Source organism: Oncorhynchus nerka, linkage group LG12, assembly GCF_034236695.1.
Source record: "Oncorhynchus nerka isolate Pitt River linkage group LG12, Oner_Uvic_2.0, whole genome shotgun sequence".
Classification (NCBI taxonomy): Eukaryota; Metazoa; Chordata; class Actinopteri; order Salmoniformes; family Salmonidae; genus Oncorhynchus; species Oncorhynchus nerka.
In genome coordinates, this window is record NC_088407.1 from 92,551,798 (window position 1) to 92,575,089 (window position 23,292).

The window sequence follows — 23,292 nt, forward strand, 5'->3', positions numbered from 1 at the left end:
CACCATTCTGTATACTTCTGGCCCACCTTTGGACACTGTGTTAACAAACCTCCAAACGAGCTTCAATGCCATACAACTCTCCTTCTGTGTCCTCCAATTGCTCTTAAATACAAGTAAAACTAAATGCATGCTCTTCAACCGATCGCTGCCTGCACCTGCCCGCCTGTCCAACATCACTACTCTGGACGGCTCTGACTTAGAATATGTGGACAACTACAAATACTTAGGTGTCTGGTTAGACTGTAAACTCTCCTTCCAGACCCACATCAAACATCTCCAATCCAAAGTTAAATCTAGAATTGGCTTCCTATTTCGCAACAAAGCATCCTTCACTCATGCTGCCAAACATACCCTTGTAAAACTGACCATCCTACCAATCCTCGACTTCGGCGATGTCATTTACAAAATAGCCTCCAATACCCTACTCAACAAATTGGATGCAGTCTATCACAGTGCCATCTGTTTTGTCACCAAAGCCCCATATACTACCCACCACTGTGACCTGTACGCTCTCGTTGGCTGGCCCTCGCTTCATACTCGTCGCCAAACCCACTGGCTCCATGTCATCTACAAGACCCTGCTAGGTAAAGTCCCCCCTTATCTCAGCTCGCTGGTCACCATAGCATCTCCCACCTGTAGCACGCACTCCAGCAGGTATATCTCTCTAGTCACCCCCAAAACCAAATCTTTCTTTGGCCGCCTCTCCTTCCAGTTCTCTGCTGCCAATGACTGGAACGAACTACAAAAATCTCTGAAACTGGAAACACTTATCTCCCTCACTAGCTTTAAGCACCAGCTGTCAGAGCATCTTACAGATTACTGCACCTGTACATAGCCCACCTATAATTCAGCCCAAACAACTACCTCTCCCCCTACTGTATTAATTAATTTATTTTGCTCCTTTGCACCCCATTATTTCTATTTCTACTTTGCACATTCTTCCACTGCAAATCTACCAATTCCAGTGTTTTACTTGCTATATTGTATTTACTTTGTCACCATGGCCTTTTTTGCCTTTACCTCCCTTATCTCACCTCATTTGCTCACATTGTATATAGACTTATTTTTCTACTGTATTATTGACTGTATGTTTGTTTTACTCCATGTGTAACTCTGTGTCGTTGTATCTGTCGAACTGCTTTGCTTTATCTTGGCCAGGTTGCAGTTGTAAATGAGAACTTGTTCTCAACTGACCTACCTGGTTAAATAAAGGTGTTCTCACCTGACCTACCTGGTTAAATAAAGGTGAAATAAAATAAAATAAAAAGCCACGATCATGGAAGCACATTGGCTATGACCTTCCAGTCAATGATGTATTCATTTGACCAATCAAGTACTATCAACAGTTTAATTCCAACATTAGGCCAAAACAAATACCTGACTCCCTGTTTATATCCCTATGGGCCTTGGTGGCTAATACTATGACCTATGACAAATGACTCCCTATGGGCCTTGGTGACAAATGACTCCCTATGGGCCTTGGTGACAAATGACTCCCTATGGGCCTTGGTCACAATTGACTCCCTATGGGCCTTGGTCACAATTGACTCCCTATGGGCCTTGGTCACAATTGACTCCCTATGGGCCTTGGTCACAATTGACTCCCTATGGGCCTTGGTCACAAATGACTCCCTATGGGCCTTGGTGACAAATGACTCCCTATTGGTCTTGGTGACAAATGACTCCCTATGGGCCTTGGTGACAAATGACTCCCTATGGGCCTTGGTGACAAATGACTCCCTATGGGCCTTGGTGACAAATGACTCCCTATGGGCCTTGGTGACAAATGACTCCCTATGGGCCTTGGTGACAAATGACTCCCTATGGGCCTTGGTGACAAATGACTCCCTATGGGCCTTGGTGACAAATGACTCCCTATGGGCCTTGGTGACAAATGACTCCCTATGGGCCTTGGTGACAAATGACTCCCTATGGGCCTTGGTGACAAATGATGGGCCTTGGTGACAAATGACTCCCTATGGGCCTTGGTGACAAATGACTCCCTATGGGCCTTGGTCACAAATGACTCCCTATGGGCCTTGGTGACAAATGACTCCCTATGGGCCTTGGTCACAAATGACTCCCTATTGGCCTTGGTGACAAATGACTCCCTATGGGCCTTGGTGACAAATGACTCCCTATGGGCCTTGGTGACAAATGACTCCCTATGGGCCTTGGTGACAAATGACTCCCTATGGGCCTTGGTGACAAATGACTCCCTATGGGCCTTGGTGACAAATGACTCCCTATGGGCCTTGGTGACAAATGACTCAGGCCTTGGTCACAAATGACTCCCTATGGGCCTTGGTCACAATGACTCCTATGGGCCTTGGTCACAAATGACTCCCTATGGGCCTTGGTCACAATTGACTCCCTATGGGCCTTGGTCACAATTGACTCCCTATGGGCCTTGGTCCCAATTGACTCCCTATGGGCCTTGGTCCCAAATGACTCCCTATGGGCCTTGGTGACAAATGACTCCCTGGCCTTGGTCCCAATTGGCTATGGGCCTTGGTGACAAATGACTCCCTATGGGCCTTGGTGACAAATGACTCCTATGGGCCTTGGTGACAAATGACTCCCTATGGGCCTTGGTGACAAATGACTCCCTATGGGCCTTGGTGACAAATGACTCCCTATGGGCCTTGGTGACAAATGACTCCCTATGGGCCTTGGTGACAAATGACTCCCTATGGGCCTTGGTGACAAATGACTCCCTATGGGCCTTGGTCACAAATGACTCCCTATGGGCCTTGGTCACAATTGACTCCCTATGGGCCTTGGTCACAATTGACTCCCTATGGGCCTTGGTCACAATTGACTCCCTATGGGCCTTGGTCACAATTGACTCCCTATGGGCCTTGGTCACAAATGACTCCCTATGGGCCTTGGTCACAATTGACTCCCTATGGGCCTTGGTCACAATTGACTCCCTATGGGCCTTGGTCTATGACTCCATGGGCCTGGTCTATAATGACTCCCTATGGGCCTATAGTCTATAATGACTCCCTATGGGCCTTGGTATCATAATACTAGGTAATATAGTCATTGGGATACATGCTGTCTTTTATTGACTGAGTGTGAACAGAGAGATGACATGTATCTATAACACTAAGTAATATAGTCTAATACCAGCTGTATCTATAATACTAAGTAATGTAGTCTATAATACTAATGAATGTAGTCTATAATACCAGCTGTATCTATAATACCAGCTGTATCTATAATACCAGCTGTATCTATAATACCAGCTGTATCTATAATACTAAGTAATGTAGTCTATAATACCAGCTGTATCTATAATACTAAGTAATGTAGTCTATAATACCAGCTGTATCTATAACACTAAGGAATGTAGTCTATAATACCAGCTGTATCTATAATACCAGCTGTATATATAATACCAGCTGTATCTATAATACTAAGGAATATAGTCTATAATACCAGCTGTATCTATAATACCAGCTGTATCTATAATACTAAGGAATGTAGTCTATAATACCAGCTGTATCTATAATACCAGATGTATCTATAATACCAGATGTATCTATAATACCAGATGTATCTATAATACCAGCTGTATCTATAATACTAATGAATGTAGTCTATAATACCAGCTGTATCTATAATACTAAGTAATGTAGTCTATAATACCAGCTGTATCTATAATACCAGCTGTATCTATAATACCAGCTGTATCTATAATACTAATGAATATAGTCTATAATACCAGCTGTATCTATAATACCAGCTGTATCTATAACACCAGCTGTATCTATAATACCAGCTGTATCTATAATACTAAGTAATGTAGTCTATAATACCAGCTGTATCTATAATACCAGCTGTATCTATAATACCAGCTGTATCTATAATACCAGCTGTATCTATAATACTAAGTACTGTATCTATAATACCAGCTGTATCTATAATACTAAGTAATGTAGTCTATAATACCAGCTGTATCTATAATACCAGCTGTATCTATAATACCAGCTGTATCTATAATACTAAGTAATATAGTCTATAATACCAGCTGTATCTATAACACTAAGTAATGTAGTCTATAATACCAGCTGTATCTATAATACTAAGGAATGTAGTCTATAATACTAAGTAATGTAGTCTATAATACCAGCTGTATCTATAATACCAGCTGTATCTATAATACCAGCTGTATCTATAACACTAAGGAATATAGTCTATAATACCAGCTGTATCTATAATACTAAGTAATGTAGTCTATAATACCAGCTGTATCTATAATACCAGCTGTATCTATAATACTAAGTAATGTAGTCTATAATACCAGCTGTATCTATAATACCAGCTGTATCTATAATACCAGCTGTATCTATAATACCAGCTGTATCTATAATACTAAGTAATGTAGTCTATAATACCAGCTGTATCTATAATACTAAGTAATGTAGTCTATAATACCAGCTGTATCTATAATACTAAGTAATATAGTCTATAATACCAGCTGTATCTATAATACTAAGTAATGTAGTCTATAATACCAGCTGTATCTATAATACCAGCTGTATCTATAACACCAGCTGTATCTATAATACCAGCTGTATCTATAATACCAGCTGTATCTATAATACCAGCTGTATCTATAATACTAAGTAATGTAGTCTATAATACCAGCTGTATCTATAATACCAGCTGTATCTATAATACCAGCTGTATCTATAATACTAAGTAATATAGTCTATAATACCAGCTGTATCTATAATACTAAGTAATGTAGTCTATAATACCAGCTGTATCTATAATACTAAGGAATATAGTCTATAATACCAGCTGTATCTATAATACTAAGGAATATAGTCTATAATACCAACTGTATCTATAATACCAGCTGTATCTATAATACTACGGAATATAGTCTATAATACCAGCTGTATCTATAATACCAGCTGTATCTATAATACTAAGTAATGTAGTCTATAATACCAGCTGTATCTATAATACTAAGGAATATAGTCTATAATACCAGCTGTATCTATAATACCAGCTGTATCTATAATACCAGCTGTATCTATAACACTAAGGAATGTAGTCTATAATACCAGCTGTATCTATAATACCAGCTGTATCTATAATACCAGCTGTATCTATAATACTAAGGAATGTAGTCTATAATACCAGCTGTATCTATAATACCAGCTGTATCTATAATACTAAGTAATGTAGTCTATAATACCAGCTGTATCTATAATACTAAGGAATGTAGTCTATAATACCAGCTGTATCTATAATACCAGCTGTATCTATAATACCAGCTGTATCTATAATACCAGCTGTATCTATAACACTAAGGAATGTAGTCTATAATACCAGCTGTATCTATAATACCAGCTGTATCTATAATACTAAGGAATGTAGTCTATAATACCAGCTGTATCTATAATACCAGCTGTATCTATAATACTAAGTAATGTAGTCTATAATACCAGCTGTATCTATAATACTAAGGAATGTAGTCTATAATACCAGCTGTATCTATAATACCAGCTGTATCTATAATACCAGCTGTATCTATAATACTAAGCTGTAGTCTATAATACCAGCTGTATCTATAATACCAATGTATCTATAACCAGAATATAGTCTATAATACCAGCTGTATCTATAATACCAGCTGTATCTATAATACTAAGTAATGTAGTCTATAATACCAGCTGTATCTATAATACCAGCTGTATCTATAATACCAGCTGTATCTATAACACTAAGTAATGTAGTCTATAATACCAGCTGTATCTATAATACCAGCTGTATCTATAATACTAAGTAATGTAGTCTATAATACCAGCTGTATCTATAATACCAGCTGTATCTATAACACTAAGTAATGTAGTCTATAATACCAGCTGTATCTATAATACCAGCTGTATCTATAATACCAGCTGTATCTATAATACTAATGAATGTAGTCTATAATACCAGCTGTATCTATAATACCAGCTGTATCTATAATACCAGCTGTATCTATAATACCAGCTGTATCTATAATACTAAGTAATGTAGTCTATAATACCAGCTGTATCTATAATACCAGCTGTATCTATAATACTAAGTAATGTAGTCTATAATACCAGCTGTATCTATAATACTAAGTAATGTAGTCTATAATACCAGCTGTATCTATAACACTAAGTAATGTAGTCTATAATACCAGCTGTATCTATAATACCAGCTGTATCTATAACACTAAGTAATGTAGTCTATAATACCAGCTGTATCTATAATACCAGCTGTATCTATAACACTAAGTAATGTAGTCTATAATACCAGCTGTATCTATAATACCAGCTGTATCTATAATACCAGCTGTATCTATAATACTAAGTAATGTAGTCTATAATACCAGCTGTATCTATAATACTAAGTAATGTAGTCTATAATACCAGCTGTATCTATAATACTAAGTAATGTAGTCTATAATACCAGCTGTATCTATAATACCAGCTGTATCTATAACACTAATGAATGTAGTCTATAATACCAGCTGTATCTATAACACTAAGTAATGTAGTCTATAATACCAGCTGTATCTATAATACCAGCTGTATCTATAATACTAATGAATGTAGTCTATAATACCAGCTGTATCTATAATACCAGCTGTATCTATAATACTAAGGAATGTAGTCTATAATACCAGCTGTATCTATAATACCAGCTGTATCTATAACACTAATGAATGTAGTCTATAATACCAGCTGTATCTATAATACTAAGGAATGTAGTCTATAATACCAGCTGTATCTATAACACCAGCTGTATCTATAATACTAAGGAATGTAGTCTATAACACCAGCTGTATCTATAACACTAAGGAATGTAGTCTATAATACCAGCTGTATCTATAATACCAGCTGTATCTATAATACCAGCTGTATCTATAATACCAGCTGTATCTATAATACTAAGGAATGTAGTCTATAATACCAGCTGTATCTATAATACCAGCTGTATCTATAATACCAGCTGTATCTATAATACTAAGTAATGTAGTCTATAATACCAGCTGTATCTATAATACTAAGGAATGTAGTCTATAATACCAGCTGTATCTATAATACTAAGTAATGTAGTCTATAATACCAGCTGTATCTATAATACCAGCTGTATCTATAATACTAAGGAATGTAGTCTATAATACCAGCTGTATCTATAACACTAAGGAATGTAGCCTACAATACCAGCTGTATCTATAATACCAGCTGTATCTATAATACCAGCTGTATCTATAATACCAGCTGTATCTATAACACTAAGTAATGTAGTCTATAATACCAGCTGTATCTATAGTACCAGCTGTATCTATAATACCAGCTGTATCTATCATACTAATGAATGTAGTCTATAATACCAGCTGTATCTATAATACCAGCTGTATCTATAATACCAGCTGTATCTATAATACCAGCTGTATCTATAACACTAATGAATGTAGTCTATAATACCAGCTGTATCTATAATACCAGCTGTATCTATAATACCAGCTGTATCTATAATACCAGCTGTATCTATAACACTAATGAATGTAGTCTATAATACCAGCTGTATCTATAATACCAGCTGTATCTATAATACCAGCTGTATCTATAATACCAGCTGTATCTATAACACTAATGAATGTAGTCTATAATACCAGCTGTATCTATAATACCAGCTGTATCTATAATACCAGCTGTATCTATAATACTAATGAATGTAGTCTATAATACCAGCTGTATCTATAATACCAGCTGTATCTATAACACTAATGAATGTAGTCTATAATACCAGCTGTATCTATAATACCAGCTGTATCTATAATACCAGCTGTATCTATAACACCAGCTGTATCTATAATACTAAGTAATGTAGTCTATAATACCAGCTGTATCTATAATACCAGATGTATCTATAATACCAGCTGTATCTATAATACCAGCTGTATCTATAACACTAAGGAATGTAGTCTATAATACCAGCTGTATCTATAATACCAGCTGTATCTATAATACCAGCTGTATCTATAATACTAAGGAATGTAGTCTATAATACCAGCTGTATCTATAACACCAGCTGTATCTATAATACCAGCTGTATAAATAATACCAGCTGTATCTATAATACTAAGGAATCTAGTCTATAATACCAGCTGTATCTATAATACCAGCTCTATCTATAATACCAGCTGTATCTATAATACCAGCTGTATCTATAATACCAGCTGTATCTATAATACTAATGAATGTAGTCTATAACACCAGCTGTATCTATAATACCAGCTGTATCTATAACACCAGCTGTATCTATAATACTAAGTAATGTAGTCTATAATACCAGCTGTATCTATAATACCAGCTGTATCTATAATACTAAGTAATGTAGTCTATAATACCAGCTGTATCTATAATACCAGCTGTATCTATAATACTAAGGAATATAGTCTATAATACCAGATGTATCTATAATACCAGCTGTATCTATAATACCAGCTGTATCTATAATACCAGCTGTATCTATAATACCAGCTGTATCTATAATACTAAGTAATGTAGTCTATAATACCAGCTGTATCTATAATACCAGCTGTATCTATAATACTAAGGAATATAGTCTATAATACCAGCTGTATCTATAATACCAGCTGTATCTATAATACCAGCTGTATCTATAATACTAAGGAATGTAGTCTATAATACCAGCTGTATCTATAATACCAGCTGTATCTATAATACCAGCTGTATCTATAATACTAAGTAATGTAGTCTATAATACCAGCTGTATCTATAATACCAGCTGTATCTATAATACTAAGTAATATAGTCTATAATACCAGCTGTATCTATAATACTAAGTAATATAGTCTATAATACCAGCTGTATCTATAATACCAGCTGTATCTATAATACCAGCTGTATCTATAATACCAGCTGTATCTATAATACTAAGTAATGTAGTCTATAATACCAGCTGTATCTATAATACTAAGTAATGTAGTCTATAATACCAGCTGTATCTATAATACCAGCTGTATCTATAATACTAAGGAATGTAGTCTATAATACCAGCTGTATCTATAATACCAGCTGTATCTATAATACCAGCTGTATCTATAATACCAGCTGTATCTATAATACTAAGTAATGTAGTCTATAATACCAGCTGTATCTATAACACTAAGGAATGTAGCCTACAATACCAGCTGTATCTATAATACCAGCTGTATCTATAATACCAGCTGTATCTATAATACCAGCTGTATCTATAACACTAAGTAATGTAGTCTATAATACCAGCTGTATCTATAATACCAGCTGTATCTATAACACTAAGTAATGTAGTCTATAATACCAGCTGTATCTATAGTACCAGATGTATCTATAATACCAGATGTATCTATAATACCAGATGTATCTATAATACCAGATGTATCTATAATACCAGATGTATCTATAATACTAATGAATGTAGTCTATAATACCAGCTGTATCTATAATACCAGCTGTATCTATAATACCAGATGTATCTATAATACCAGCTGTATCTATAATACTAATGAATGTAGTCTATAATACCAGCTGTATCTATAATACTAAGTAATGTAGTCTATAATACCAGCTGTATCTATAATACCAGCTGTATCTATAATACTAAGTAATGTAGTCTATAATACCAGCTGTATCTATAACACTAAGTAATGTAGTCTATAATACCAGCTGTATCTATAGTACCAGCTGTATCTATAATACCAGCTGTATCTATAATACCAGCTGTATCTATAATACTAAGTAATGTAGTCTATAATAACAGCTGTATCTATAACACTAAGTAATGTAGTCTATAATACCAGCTGTATCTATAATACCAGCTGTATCTATAATACCAGCTGTATCTATAATACCAGCTGTATCTATAATACTAAGTAATGTAGTCTATAATACCAGCTGTATCTATAATACTAAGTAATGTAGTCTATAATACCAGCTGTATCTATAATACTAAGTAATGTAGTCTATAATACCAGCTGTATCTATAACACTAATGAATGTAGTCTATAATACCAGCTGTATCTATAATACCAGCTGTATCTATAATACTAATGAATGTAGTCTATAATACCAGCTGTATCTATAATACCAGCTGTATCTATAATACCAGCTGTATCTATAATACCAGCTGTATCTATAATACCAGCTGTATCTATAATACTAAGGAATGTAGTCTATAATACCAGCTGTATCTATAATACCAGCTGTATCTATAATACCAGCTGTATCTATAATACTAAGTAATGTAGTCTATAATACCAGCTGTATCTATAATACCAGCTGTATCTATAATACTAAGGAATGTAGTCTATAATACCAGCTGTATCTATAATACCAGCTGTATCTATAACACTAAGGAATATAGTCTATAATACCAGCTGTATCTATAATACTAAGTAATGTAGTCTATAATACCAGCTGTATCTATAATACTAAGTAATGTAGTCTATAATACCAGCTGTATCTATAACACTAAGGAATATAGTCTATAATACCAGCTGTATCTATAATACCAGCTGTATCTATAATACTAAGGAATGTCGTCTATAATACCAGCTGTATCTATAATACCAGCTGTATCTATAATACCAGCTGTATCTATAATACCAGCTGTATCTATAACACTAAGTAATGTAGTCTATAATACCAGCTGTATCTATAATACCAGCTGTATCTATAACACTAAGTAATGTAGTCTATAATACCAGCTGTATCTATAGTACCAGCTGTATCTATAATACCAGATGTATCTATAATACCAGATGTATCTATAATACCAGATGTATCTATAATACTAATGAATGTAGTCTATAATACCAGCTGTATCTATAATACCAGCTGTATCTATAATACCAGATGTATCTATAATACCAGCTGTATCTATAATACTAATGAATGTAGTCTATAATACCAGCTGTATCTATAATACTAAGTAATGTAGTCTATAATACCAGCTGTATCTATAATACCAGCTGTATCTATAACACTAAGTAATGTAGTCTATAATACCAGCTGTATCTATAACACTAAGTAATGTAGTCTATAATACCAGCTGTATCTATAATACTAAGTAATGTAGTCTATAATACCAGCTGTATCTATAACACTAAGTAATGTAGTCTATAATACCAGCTGTATCTATAGTACCAGCTGTATCTATAATACCAGCTGTATCTATAATACCAGCTGTATCTATAATACTAAGTAATGTAGTCTATAATAACAGCTGTATCTATAACACTAAGTAATGTAGTCTATAATACCAGCTGTATCTATAATACCAGCTGTATCTATAATACCAGCTGTATCTATAATACCAGCTGTATCTATAATACTAAGTAATGTAGTCTATAATAACAGCTGTATCTATAACACTAAGTAATGTAGTCTATAATACCAGCTGTATCTATAATACCAGCTGTATCTATAATACCAGCTGTATCTATAATACCAGCTGTATCTATAATACCAGCTGTATCTATAATACTAAGTAATGTAGTCTATAATACCAGCTGTATCTATAATACTAAGTAATGTAGTCTATAATACCAGCTGTATCTATAATACTAAGTAATGTAGTCTATAATACCAGCTGTATCTATAACACTAATGAATGTAGTCTATAATACCAGCTGTATCTATAATACCAGCTGTATCTATAATACTAATGAATGTAGTCTATAATACCAGCTGTATCTATAATACCAGCTGTATCTATAATACCAGCTGTATCTATAATACTAAGGAATGTAGTCTATAATACCAGCTGTATCTATAATACCAGCTGTATCTATAATACCAGCTGTATCTATAATACTAAGTAATGTAGTCTATAATACCAGCTGTATCTATAATACCAGCTGTATCTATAATACTAAGGAATGTAGTCTATAATACCAGCTGTATCTATAATACCAGCTGTATCTATAACACTAAGGAATATAGTCTATAATACCAGCTGTATCTATAATACTAAGTAATGTAGTCTATAATACCAGCTGTATCTATAATACTAAGTAATGTAGTCTATAATACCAGCTGTATCTATAACACTAAGGAATATAGTCTATAATACCAGCTGTATCTATAATACCAGCTGTATCTATAATACTAAGGAATGTCGTCTATAATACCAGCTGTATCTATAATACCAGCTGTATCTATAATACCAGCTGTATCTATAATACCAGCTGTATCTATAACACTAAGTAATGTAGTCTATAATACCAGCTGTATCTATAACACTAAGTAATGTAGTCTATAATACCAGCTGTATCTATAATACCAGCTGTATCTATAATACCAGCTGTATCTATAATACTAAGGAATATAGTCTATAATACCAGCTGTATCTATAATACCAGCTGTATCTATAACACTAAGGAATGTAGTCTATAATACCAGCTGTATCTATAATACCAGCTGTATCTATAATACTAAGGAATATAGTCTATAATACCAGCTGTATCTATAATACCAGCTGTATCTATAATACCAGCTGTATCTATAACACTAAGGAATGTAGTCTATAATACCAGCTGTATCTATAATACCAGCTGTATCTATAATACCAGCTGTATCTATAACACTAAGGAATATAGTCTATAATACCAGATGTATCTATAATACCAGCTGTATCTATAATACTAAGTAATGTAGTCTATAATACCAGCTGTATCTATAATACCAGCTGTATCTATAATACCAGCTGTATCTATAATACCAGCTGTATCTATAACACTAAGGAATGTAGTCTATAATACCAGCTGTATCTATAATACTAAGTAATGTAGTCTATAATACCAGCTGTATCTATAATACTAATGAATGTAGTCTATAATACCAGCTGTATCTATAATACCAGCTGTATCTATAATACCAGCTGTATCTATAATACCAGCTGTATCTATAACACTAAGGAATGTAGTCTATAATACCAGCTGTATCTATAATACTAAGTAATGTAGTCTATAATACCAGCTGTATCTATAATACTAATGAATGTAGTCTATAATACCAGCTGTATCTATAATACCAGCTGTATCTATAATACCAGCTGTATCTATAATACCAGCTGTATCTATAATACTAAGTAATGTAGTCTATAATACTACCAGTGTTTCCTTCCTAATATAATCTTTTCATGCTTGCTCCCTTTTCTGTTCCAACGACATTCTCAGAAGATGTCACCAGTCTCATTCATATTCTCCTATGCTATACCCCTGTTGTTTTGGTTTCTCTCCCTCTTCCGTAGTGTTCTGTTGCATTCCTCAGCGTCAGCCGTGTAATTTGTATCATTAACCTACCTGGCTACAAGGCTTCCACGGCTCCTACCTTTTTAATTTCCTATTTTCTACACTCACTTGTAAAATCACGCTGCCGTAACTAGACAACAGAAGACTGGAGAGATGTTATAACCTGTTTCTGACTCTGTCACGGTGTCGTAACTAGACCACAGAAGACTGGAGAGATGTTATAACCTGTTTCTGACTCTGTCACGGTGTCGTAACTAGACAACAGAAGACTGGAGAGATGTTATAACCATCTGTAGGCGTATTGAGGCTGTAAGCCTCCACATGGACTAACATAAACGGCCGTGAGACTGTGTTCAACAGTACGTTAAAAACTAGCTGTCAGTCAGGTGTTTCATTGTCAATATGTGACTCACTAGCTCAATTTCAGGCCCATGTAGCAACATTTAAATTATGTAGAGACTCAGAGCTAGGGAATGGTGTGTCATACACAGTGAAAGTGGTGAAAGTAGTAGCCTAAAACTCCAGGTAAAAATACCCTTTATCTCGTCCTTGGCCTGTATCCTAATCTGACTTTAGTGCAGGTCATGTTGTTGTTCACATTACTGCCTCTGGTAAACACACACACTGTAAAAGCTATGTTTATTTGTCAGATGCACAGGATACAGAAGGAGGAAACGGTACAGTGAACTGTTGCCTAGCAGCAATATCAACAACAAAACGTGTCCAGATACAAATCATTTATAATTATTAGATGATGCTTACCCAGACTCACTACATTACCCAGACTCACTACATTACCCAGACTCACTACATTACCCAGACTCACTACATTACCCAGACTCACTACATTACCCAGACTCACTACATTACCCAGACTCACTACATTACCCAGACTCACTACTTTACCCAGAACCACTACATTACCCAGACACACTACATTACCCAGACTCACTACATTACCCAGACTCACTACTTTACCCAGAACCACTACTTTACCCAGAACCACTACATTACCCAGAACCACTACATTACCCAGACTCACTACTTTACTCAGAACCACTACTTTACCCAGACTCACTACATTACCCAGAACCACTACATTACCCAGACACACTACTTTACCCAGACACACTACTTTACCCAGAACCACTACATTACCCAGACACACTACATTACCCAGACTCACTACATTACCCAGAACCACTACATTACCCAGACTCACTACATTACCCAGACTCACTACATTACCCAGACTCACTACATTACCCAGACTCACTACATTACCCAGACACACTACATTACCCATACTCACTACATTACCCAGAACCACTACATTACCCAGAACCACTACATTACCCAGAACCACTACTTTACCCAGACACACTACATTACCCAGAACCACTACTTTACCCAGACACACTACATTACCCAGACACACTACATTACCCAGACACACTACTTTACCCAGAACCACTACTTTACCCAGAACCACTACATTACCCAGAACCACTACTTTACCCAGACACACTACATTACCCAGAACCACTACATTACCCAGAACCACTACATTACCCAGAACCACTACTTTACCCAGAACCACTACTTTACCCAGACACATTACATTACCCAGACACACTACATTACCCAGACACACTACATTACCCAGAACCACTACTTTACCCAGACACACTACATTACCCAGAACCACTACATTACCCAGAACCACTACATTACCCAGAACCACTACTTTACCCAGACACATTACATTACCCAGAACCACTACTTTACCCAGAACCACTACTTTACCCAGAACCACTACTTTACCCAGAACCACTACTTTACCCAGAACCACTACTTTACCCAGACACACTACATTACCCAGAACCACTACATTACCCAGAACCACTACATTACCCAGAACCACGACTTTACCCAGAACCACTACTTTACCCAGAACCACTACTTTACCCAGACTCACTACATTACCCAGACTCACTACATTACCCAGACTCACTACATTACCCAGAACCACTACATTACCCAGACTCACTACATTACCCAGACTCACTACATTACCCAGACTCACTACATTACCCAGACTCACTACATTACCCAGACTCACTACATTACCCAGACTCACTACATTACCCAGACTCACTACTTTACCCAGAACCACTACATTACCCAGACACACTACATTACCCAGACTCACTACATTACCCAGACTCACTACTTTACCCAGAACCACTACTTTACCCAGAACCACTACATTACCCAGAACCACTACATTACCCAGACTCACTACTTTACTCAGAACCACTACTTTACCCAGACTCACTACATTACCCAGAACCACTACATTACCCAGACACACTACTTTACCCAGACACACTACTTTACCCAGAACCACTACATTACCCAGACACACTACATTACCCAGACTCACTACATTACCCAGAACCACTACATTACCCAGACTCACTACATTACCCAGACTCACTACATTACCCAGACTCACTACATTACCCAGACTCACTACATTACCCAGACACACTACATTACCCAGACTCACTACATTACCCAGAACCACTACATTACCCAGAACCACTACATTACCCAGAACCACTACTTTACCCAGACACACTACATTACCCAGAACCACTACTTTGCCCAGACACACTACATTACCCAGACACTACATTACCCAGACACTACTTTACCCAGAACCACTACTTTACCCAGAACCACTACATTACCCAGAACCACTACTTTACCCAGACACACTACATTACCCAGAACCACTACATTACCCAGAACCACTACATTACCCAGAACCACTACATTACCCAGAACCACTACTTTACCCAGACACATTACATTACCCAGACACACTACATTACCCAGACACACTACATTACCCAGAACCACTACTTTACCCAGACACACTACATTACCCAGAACCACTACATTACCCAGAACCACTACATTACCCAGAACCACTACTTTACCCAGACACATTACATTACCCAGAACCACTACTTTACCCAGAACCACTACTTTACCCAGAACCACTACTTTACCCAGAACCACTACTTTACCCAGACACACTACATTACCCAGAACCACTACATTAACCAGAACCACTACATTACCCAGAACCACTACTTTACCCAGAACCACTACTTTACCCAGAACCACTACTTTACCCAGACACTACATTACCCAGAACCACTACTTTACCCAGACACACTACATTACCCAGACACACTACATTACCCAGACACACTACATTACCCATACACACTACATTACCAAGACACACTACATTACCCAGACACACTACATTACCAAGACACACTACATTACCCAGACACACTACATTACCCAGACACACTACATTACCCAGACACACTACTTTACCCAGAACCACTACATTACCCAGACACACTACATTACCCAGACACACTACTTTACCCAGACACACTACATTACCCAGACACACTACATTACCCAGACACACTACTTTACCCAGACACACTACATTACCCAGAACCACTACTTTACCCAGACACACTACATTACCCAGAACCACTACATTACCCAGAACCACTACTTTACCCAGAACCACTACTTTACCCAGAACCACTACTTTACCCAGACACACTACATTACCCAGAACCACTACATTACCCAGAACCACTACATTACCCAGAACCACTACTTTACCCAGAACCACTACTTTACCCAGAACCACTACTTTACCCAGACACACTACATTACCCAGAACCACTACTTTACCCAGACACACTACATTACCCAGACACACTACATTACCCAGACACACTACATTACCCAGACACACTACATTACCCATACACACTACATTACCAAGACACACTACATTACCCAGACACACTACATTACCAAGACACACTACATTACCCAGACACACTACATTACCCAGACACACTACATTACCCAGACACACTACTTTACCCAGAACCACTATATTACCCAGACACACTACATTACCCAGACACACTACATTACCCAGACACACTACATTACCCAGACACACTACTTTACCCAGACACACTACATTACCCAGAACCACTACTTTACCCAGACACACTACATTACCCAGAACCACTACATTACCCAGAACCACTACTTTACCCAGAACCACTACATTACCCAGACACACTACATTACCCAGACACACTACATTACCCAGATTTACAGATAAAATACACATTTGTTATCAGGCTATCTCTGTAGTAGACTGCAGCAGGTTTGTTATCAGGCTATCTCTGTAGTAGACTGCAGCAGGTTTGTTATCAGGCTATCTCTGTAGTAGACTGCAGCACGTTTGTTATCAGGCTATCTCTGTAGTAGACTGCAGCACGTTTGTTATCAGGCTATCTCTGTAGTAGACTGCAGCACGTTTGTTATTAAGACACATGTTCCAGAAGGTATTTTTGCCCCAAAATGCATTTTGGTAAAACAAAAAAATATATGTTCAAATGTCTCTCCTGTGAAGTTCAAATGTCTCTCCTGTGAAGTTCAAATGTCTCTCCTCCTGTGAAGTAGTGACGTGTGACATAGGCCTAGCTTCCTGAAACCACTCGCATGTTAAGATAAAGTTAAATTCACTGAGTTTTTAGGCTTACCTTAGATGGTTCTCCTGGCAATAGAATGGTGTCTGCAAAATAACTGCAATGAAAGACCGACAGAGATCAAAGAACACACAATAAAAGTGGACAAAAATAACTTGTATTTTCCTGTGAAGTGTGTGAAGACCAATAAGGGAGTCAGACTCTTGAAATCTTCTCTCCCCAACAGGTCCAGACTGCTCTGTGTCCGTCCCGGCCAACTCTTCCGTCTGGCAGCGGGAGGAGTACCCCGAGCCGGGGCTGGCCAGAGCTTCCCACAAGGCCGTAGTGGATCAGGGGATCATGTGGGTCATCGGGGGTTATGTTTTCAACTCCTCAGACTACCAGATGGTCAAAGCGTAAGTATTGGACATCATTACATCACATATTTTATTTATATTTTTTATTTAACCAGGCAAGTCAGTTAAGAACAAATTCTTATTTTCAATGATAGCCTAGCAACAGTGGGTTAAACTGCCTGTTCAGGGGCAGACCGACCGATTTGTGCCTTGTCAGCTCGGGGGTTTGAACTTGCAACCTGCTGGTTACTAGTCCAATGCTCTAACCACTAGGCTACCCTGCCGCCACTCGATATTAGCTACCTACTGTGTGTATATTAAAGACCAGCCGTCTACCAAGGACAATTGTTCCTTTCCGGCTTGAAGGATTTTTATCTGTCGAAATGCGCTTTTAAATGAATAGTTAGTAGTTCAAGATTTGGGCAATGAAGCCCATTTAATGCCCAAAGTCAGATGAATTCATGGATCCCATTTTGAAGGAAGTTGTTAACTAGCGGTAACGCAATTGCTAACTAGCATTAGCACAGTGACTGGAAGTCTATGGGATTAGCTAGCATGCTGTTCTCATAGACTTCTAATCATTGCACTAATGCTAGTTAGCAATGGCTCGCAAAAAACTACCTGCAAGTTGGGGGAAGTAGAAAATTAGCCAAACCCCTGCGAGACCCAAATTGCCAAAATGCAATGCTGTCTAAATTTCATCCTGTACATGACCCTCCAGCTTATGACAACGCCACCAGCCATACTGCTCGTTCTGTGCATGATTTTCTGCAAGACAGGAATGTCAGTGTCCTGCCATGGCAAGCGAAGAGCCCGGATCTCAATCCCATTGAGCACGTCTGGGACCTTTGATCGGAGGGTGAGGACTAGGGCCATTCCTCCCAGAAATGTCGGGGAACTTGCAGGTGCCTTGGTGGAAGAGTGAAGTAACATCTCAGAGCAAGTGGCAAATCTGGTGCAGTCCATGAGGTGGAGATGCACTGCAGTACTTAATGCAGCTGGTGGCCACGCCGAATATTTAGACTTAGGGATGCCACCCGTTAGATAAAATACCGAACGGTTCCATACTTCACTGAAATAATAAATGTTTGGTTTTCGAAATGATAGTTTCCGGATTCAACCATATTAATGACCAAAGGCTCGTATTTCTGTGTGTTATTATGTTATAATTAAGTCTGATTTGATAGAGCTCTCTGACTGAGCAGCAGCAGGCCCGTAATCATTCATTCAAACAGCACTTTGGTGCGTTTTGCCAGCAGCTCTTTGCAAGCACAGAGCTGTTTATGACTTCAAGCCTATCAGCCTAATGGCTGGTGTAACCAATGTGAAATGGCTAGCTAGTTAGCAGGGTGTGCGCTAATACTGTTTCAAACGTCACTCGCTTTTAGATTTGGAGTAGTTATTCCCCTTGCTCTGCATGGGTAAAGATGTTTAGAGTTTTGTGGAGCGATGGGTAACGCTGCCTCGAGGGTGACTGTTGTCGATGTGTTCCTGGTTCGAGCCCAGGTAGGGGCGAGGAGAGGGACGGAAGCTATACTGTTACACTGGCAATACTAAAGTGCCTATAAGAACATCCAGTAGTCAAAGGTATATGAAATACAAATGGTACAGAGGGAAATAGTCCTATAATTCCTATAATAACTACAACCTAAAACTTCTTACCTGGGAATATTGAAGTCTCATGTTAAAAGGAACCACCAGCTTTCAAATGTTCTCATGTTCTGAGCAAGGAACTGAAACTTTTCTTACATGGCACATATTGCACTTTTACTTTCTTCTCCCAACACTTTGTTTTTACATTATTTAAACCAAATTGAACATGTTTCATTATTTATTTGAGGCTAAATTGATTTTATTGATGTATTATATTAAGTTATAATAAGTGTTCATTCAGTATTGTTGTAATTGGAGAGGGAGAGGAGGTGGAGAGGAGGTGGAGAGGGAGAGGAGGTGGAGAGGGAGAGGAGGTGGAGAGGGAGAGGAGAGGGAGAGGAGGTGGAGAGGGAGAGGAGGTGGAGAGGGAGAGGAGGTGGAGAGGGAGAGGAGGTGGAGAGGGAGAGGATTATTACAAATAATATACAAATCGTCCGATTAATCGGTATCGGCGTTGAAAAAACATAATGGGTCGAGGGAGGAGGTGGAGGGAGAGGAGGTGGAGAGGAGAGGAGGTGGAGAGGAGGTGGAGAGGGAGAGGAGGTGGAGAGGGAGAGGAGGTGGAGAGGGAGAGGCAGGAGGTGGAGAGGAGAGGAGGTGGAGAGGGAGAGGAGGTGGAGAGGGAGAGGCAGGGAGGAGGTGGAGAGGAGAGGAGGTGGGAGAGGGAGAGGGAGAGGAGAGGGAGAGAGGGAGGTGGAGGTGGAGAGGAGAGGGGAGAGGAGGTGGAGAGGGAGGAGAGGGAGGCAGGAGAGGGAGAGAGGCAGGGTGGAGGAGAGGGGAGAGGGAGGAGAGGGAGAGGAGAGGGAGAGGAGGTGGAGAGGGAGAGGCAGGGAGGAGGTGGAGAGGAGAGGAGGGAGGAGGTGGAGAGGGAGAGGCAGGGAGGAGGTGGAGAGGGAGAGGGGAGGTGGAGAGGGAGAGGTGGAGAGGAGAGGAGGTGGAGAGGGGGAGAGGAGGGGGAGGAGGTGGAGAGGGAGAGGAGGTGGAGAGGGAGGAGGTGGAGAGGGAGAGGAGGTGGAGAGGGAGAGGAGGTGGGAGGTGGAGGAGGTGGAGAGGGAGAGGAGGTGGAGAGGGAGAGGAGGTGGAGAGGGAGAGGAGAGGAGGGGAGAGAGGAGAGGCAGGGAGGAGGTGGAGAGGGGGGAGAGCAGGGAGGAGGTGGAGAGGGAGAGGAGGGGAGGAGGTGGAGAGGAGGGAGGAGGTGGAGAGGGGAGGAGGTGGAGAGGGAGGGAGGAGGTGGAGAGGGAGAGGAGGAGGAGGTGGAGAGGGAGGAGGAGGAGGAGGTGGAGAGGAGGGAGAGGAGGTGGAGAGGGGAGGAGGGAGAGGAGGTGGAGAGGAGGAGGTGGAGAGGGAGGAGGTGGAGAGGAGAGGTGGGAGGTGGGAGGAGGTGGAGTGGGAGAGAGGGAGGAGGGGAGGGAGAGGGAGAGGAGGTGGAGAGGTGGAGAGGAGAGGAGAGGGAGAGAGAGGAGAGGTGGAGAGGGAGGGAGAGAGGGAGAGGAGAGGAGAGGAGGTGGGAGAGGAGAGGGAGAGGAGAGGAGAGGCAGGGAGGAGGTGGGAGGGAGAGGAGAGGTGGAGAGGGAGGGGAGGAGGTGGAGAGGGAGGTGGAGAGGGAGAGGAGGTGGAGAGGAGAGGAGGTGGAGAGGGAGAGGAGGTGGAGAGGGAGAGGAGGTGGAGAGGGGAGAGGAGGTGGAGAGGGAGAGGAGGTGGAGAGGAGAGGAGGTGGAGAGGGGAGAGGAGGTGAGAGAGGAGAGGTGGAGAGGGAGAGAGGAGGTGGGAGAGGAGGTGGAGAGGAGAGGAGAGGGAGGTGGAGAGGAGAGGCAGGGAGGAGGTGGAGAGGGAGAGGGAGGAGGAGAGGGGAGAGGGAGAGGGAGGGGAGGTGGGAGGAGGTGGAGAGGGAGAGGCAGGGAGGAGGTGTGGAGAGGAGAGGAGGGGAGGAGGTGGAGAGGGGAGGAGGTGGAGAGGGAGAGGAGGTGGAGAGGGGTGGAGAGGAGGGAGAGGAGGTGGAGAGGGAGAGGAGGAGGAGGAGGGAGGAGGTGGAGAGGGAGAGGAGGTGGAGAGGAGGTGGAGAGGGGAGGAGGTGGAGAGGAGAGGAGGTGGAGAGGGAGGTGGAGAGGGAGAGGAGGGGAGAGGGAGAGGTGGAGGAGGTGGAGAGGGAGAGGCAGGGAGGAGGTGGAGAGGGAGAGGCAGGGAGGAGGTGGAGAGGGAGAGGAGGTGGAGAGGGAGAGGAGGTGGAGTGGAGGGAGAGGGAGAGGAGGAGGTGGGAGGGAGAGGAGGGGAGGAGGTGGAGGGAGAGGAGGGAGGAGGTGGAGAGGGAGAGGAGGTGGAGAGGGCAGGGAGGGAGGGGAGGTGGAGAGGAGAGGCAGGAGGAGGTGGAGAGGGAGGGAGGGAGGAGGTGGAGAGGAGAGGAGGTGGAGAGGGAGAGGAGGTGGAGAGGGGAGAGGAGAGGGAGAGGGAGGGAGAGGCAGGGAGGAGAGGGAGAGGCAGGGAGGAGGTGGAGAGGGAGAGGCAGGGAGGAGGTGGAGAGGGAGAGGAGGTGGAGAGGGGAGAGGGAGGGAGGAGGGGAGGGAGAGGGAGAGGAGGGGAGGAGGTGGAGAGGGGAGAGGTGGAGAGGCAGGGAGGAGGTGGAGAGGAGAGGAGGTGGAGAGGAGGTGGAGAGGAGGTGGAGAGGGAGAGGAGGTGGAGGTGGGAGGGAGAGAGGTGGAGAGGGAGAGGAGGGAGGAGGTGGAGAGGGAGAGGCAGGGGGAGGTGGAGAGGGAGAGGCAGGGAGGAGGTGAGAGGGAGAGGGGAGGAGGTGGAGAGGGAGAGGCAGGGGAGGAGGTGGGAGAGGGAGAGGCAGAGGAGGTGGAGAGAGGAGGTGGAGAGGGAGAGGAGGTGGGAGGGAGGGAGGAGGAGTGGAGAGGAGAGGGAGGAGGTGGAGAGGGAGAGGGGTGGAGTGGAGAGGAGGTGGAGAGGGAGAGGAGAGGTACAAATAATATACAAAGGATTAAGGAGGTGGAAAAAGATAATGGGTGGAGGGAGGAGGTGGAGAGGGAGAGGAGGAGGGGAGAGGAGAGTGGAGAGTGAGAGGGAGAGGAGGTGGAGAGGGAGAGGAGGTGGAGGAGAGGAGGGAGGAGGTGGAGAGGGAGAGGAGGTGGAGAGGGAGAGGGGGAGGAGGTGGAGAGGGAGAGGAGGTGGGAGGAGGTGGAGAGGGAGAGGGAGGTGGAGAGGGAGAGGAGAGGGAGGAGGTGGAGAGGAGAGGCAGGGAGGAGGGGAGAGGCAGGGAGGAGGTGGAGAGGGAGAGGAGGTGAGAGGGAGAGGAGGTGGAGAGGGAGAGGAGAGGGAGGAGGTGGAGAGGAGAGGCAGGGAGGAGGTGGAGAGGGAGAGGCAGGGAGGAGGT

At 41.1% G+C, this 23,292-nt stretch overlaps 2 protein-coding genes across 2 annotated transcripts in view; both read left to right on the forward strand.

Annotated features, from left to right (window-relative positions):
- Positions 1–23,292, forward strand: part of LOC135574386 (GDNF family receptor alpha-4-like) — a 780,873-nt gene that overhangs the window by 613,050 nt on the left and 144,531 nt on the right. The window lies entirely within an intron of this gene.
- Positions 1–23,292, forward strand: part of LOC135574400 (attractin-like) — a 49,075-nt gene that overhangs the window by 4,976 nt on the left and 20,807 nt on the right. Inside the window, exon 4 of the mRNA XM_065025987.1 lies at positions 18,161–18,329. Coding sequence (XP_064882059.1) covers positions 18,161–18,329 — 169 coding nt within the window. The remainder of the gene's footprint in view (positions 1–18,160; positions 18,330–23,292) is intronic.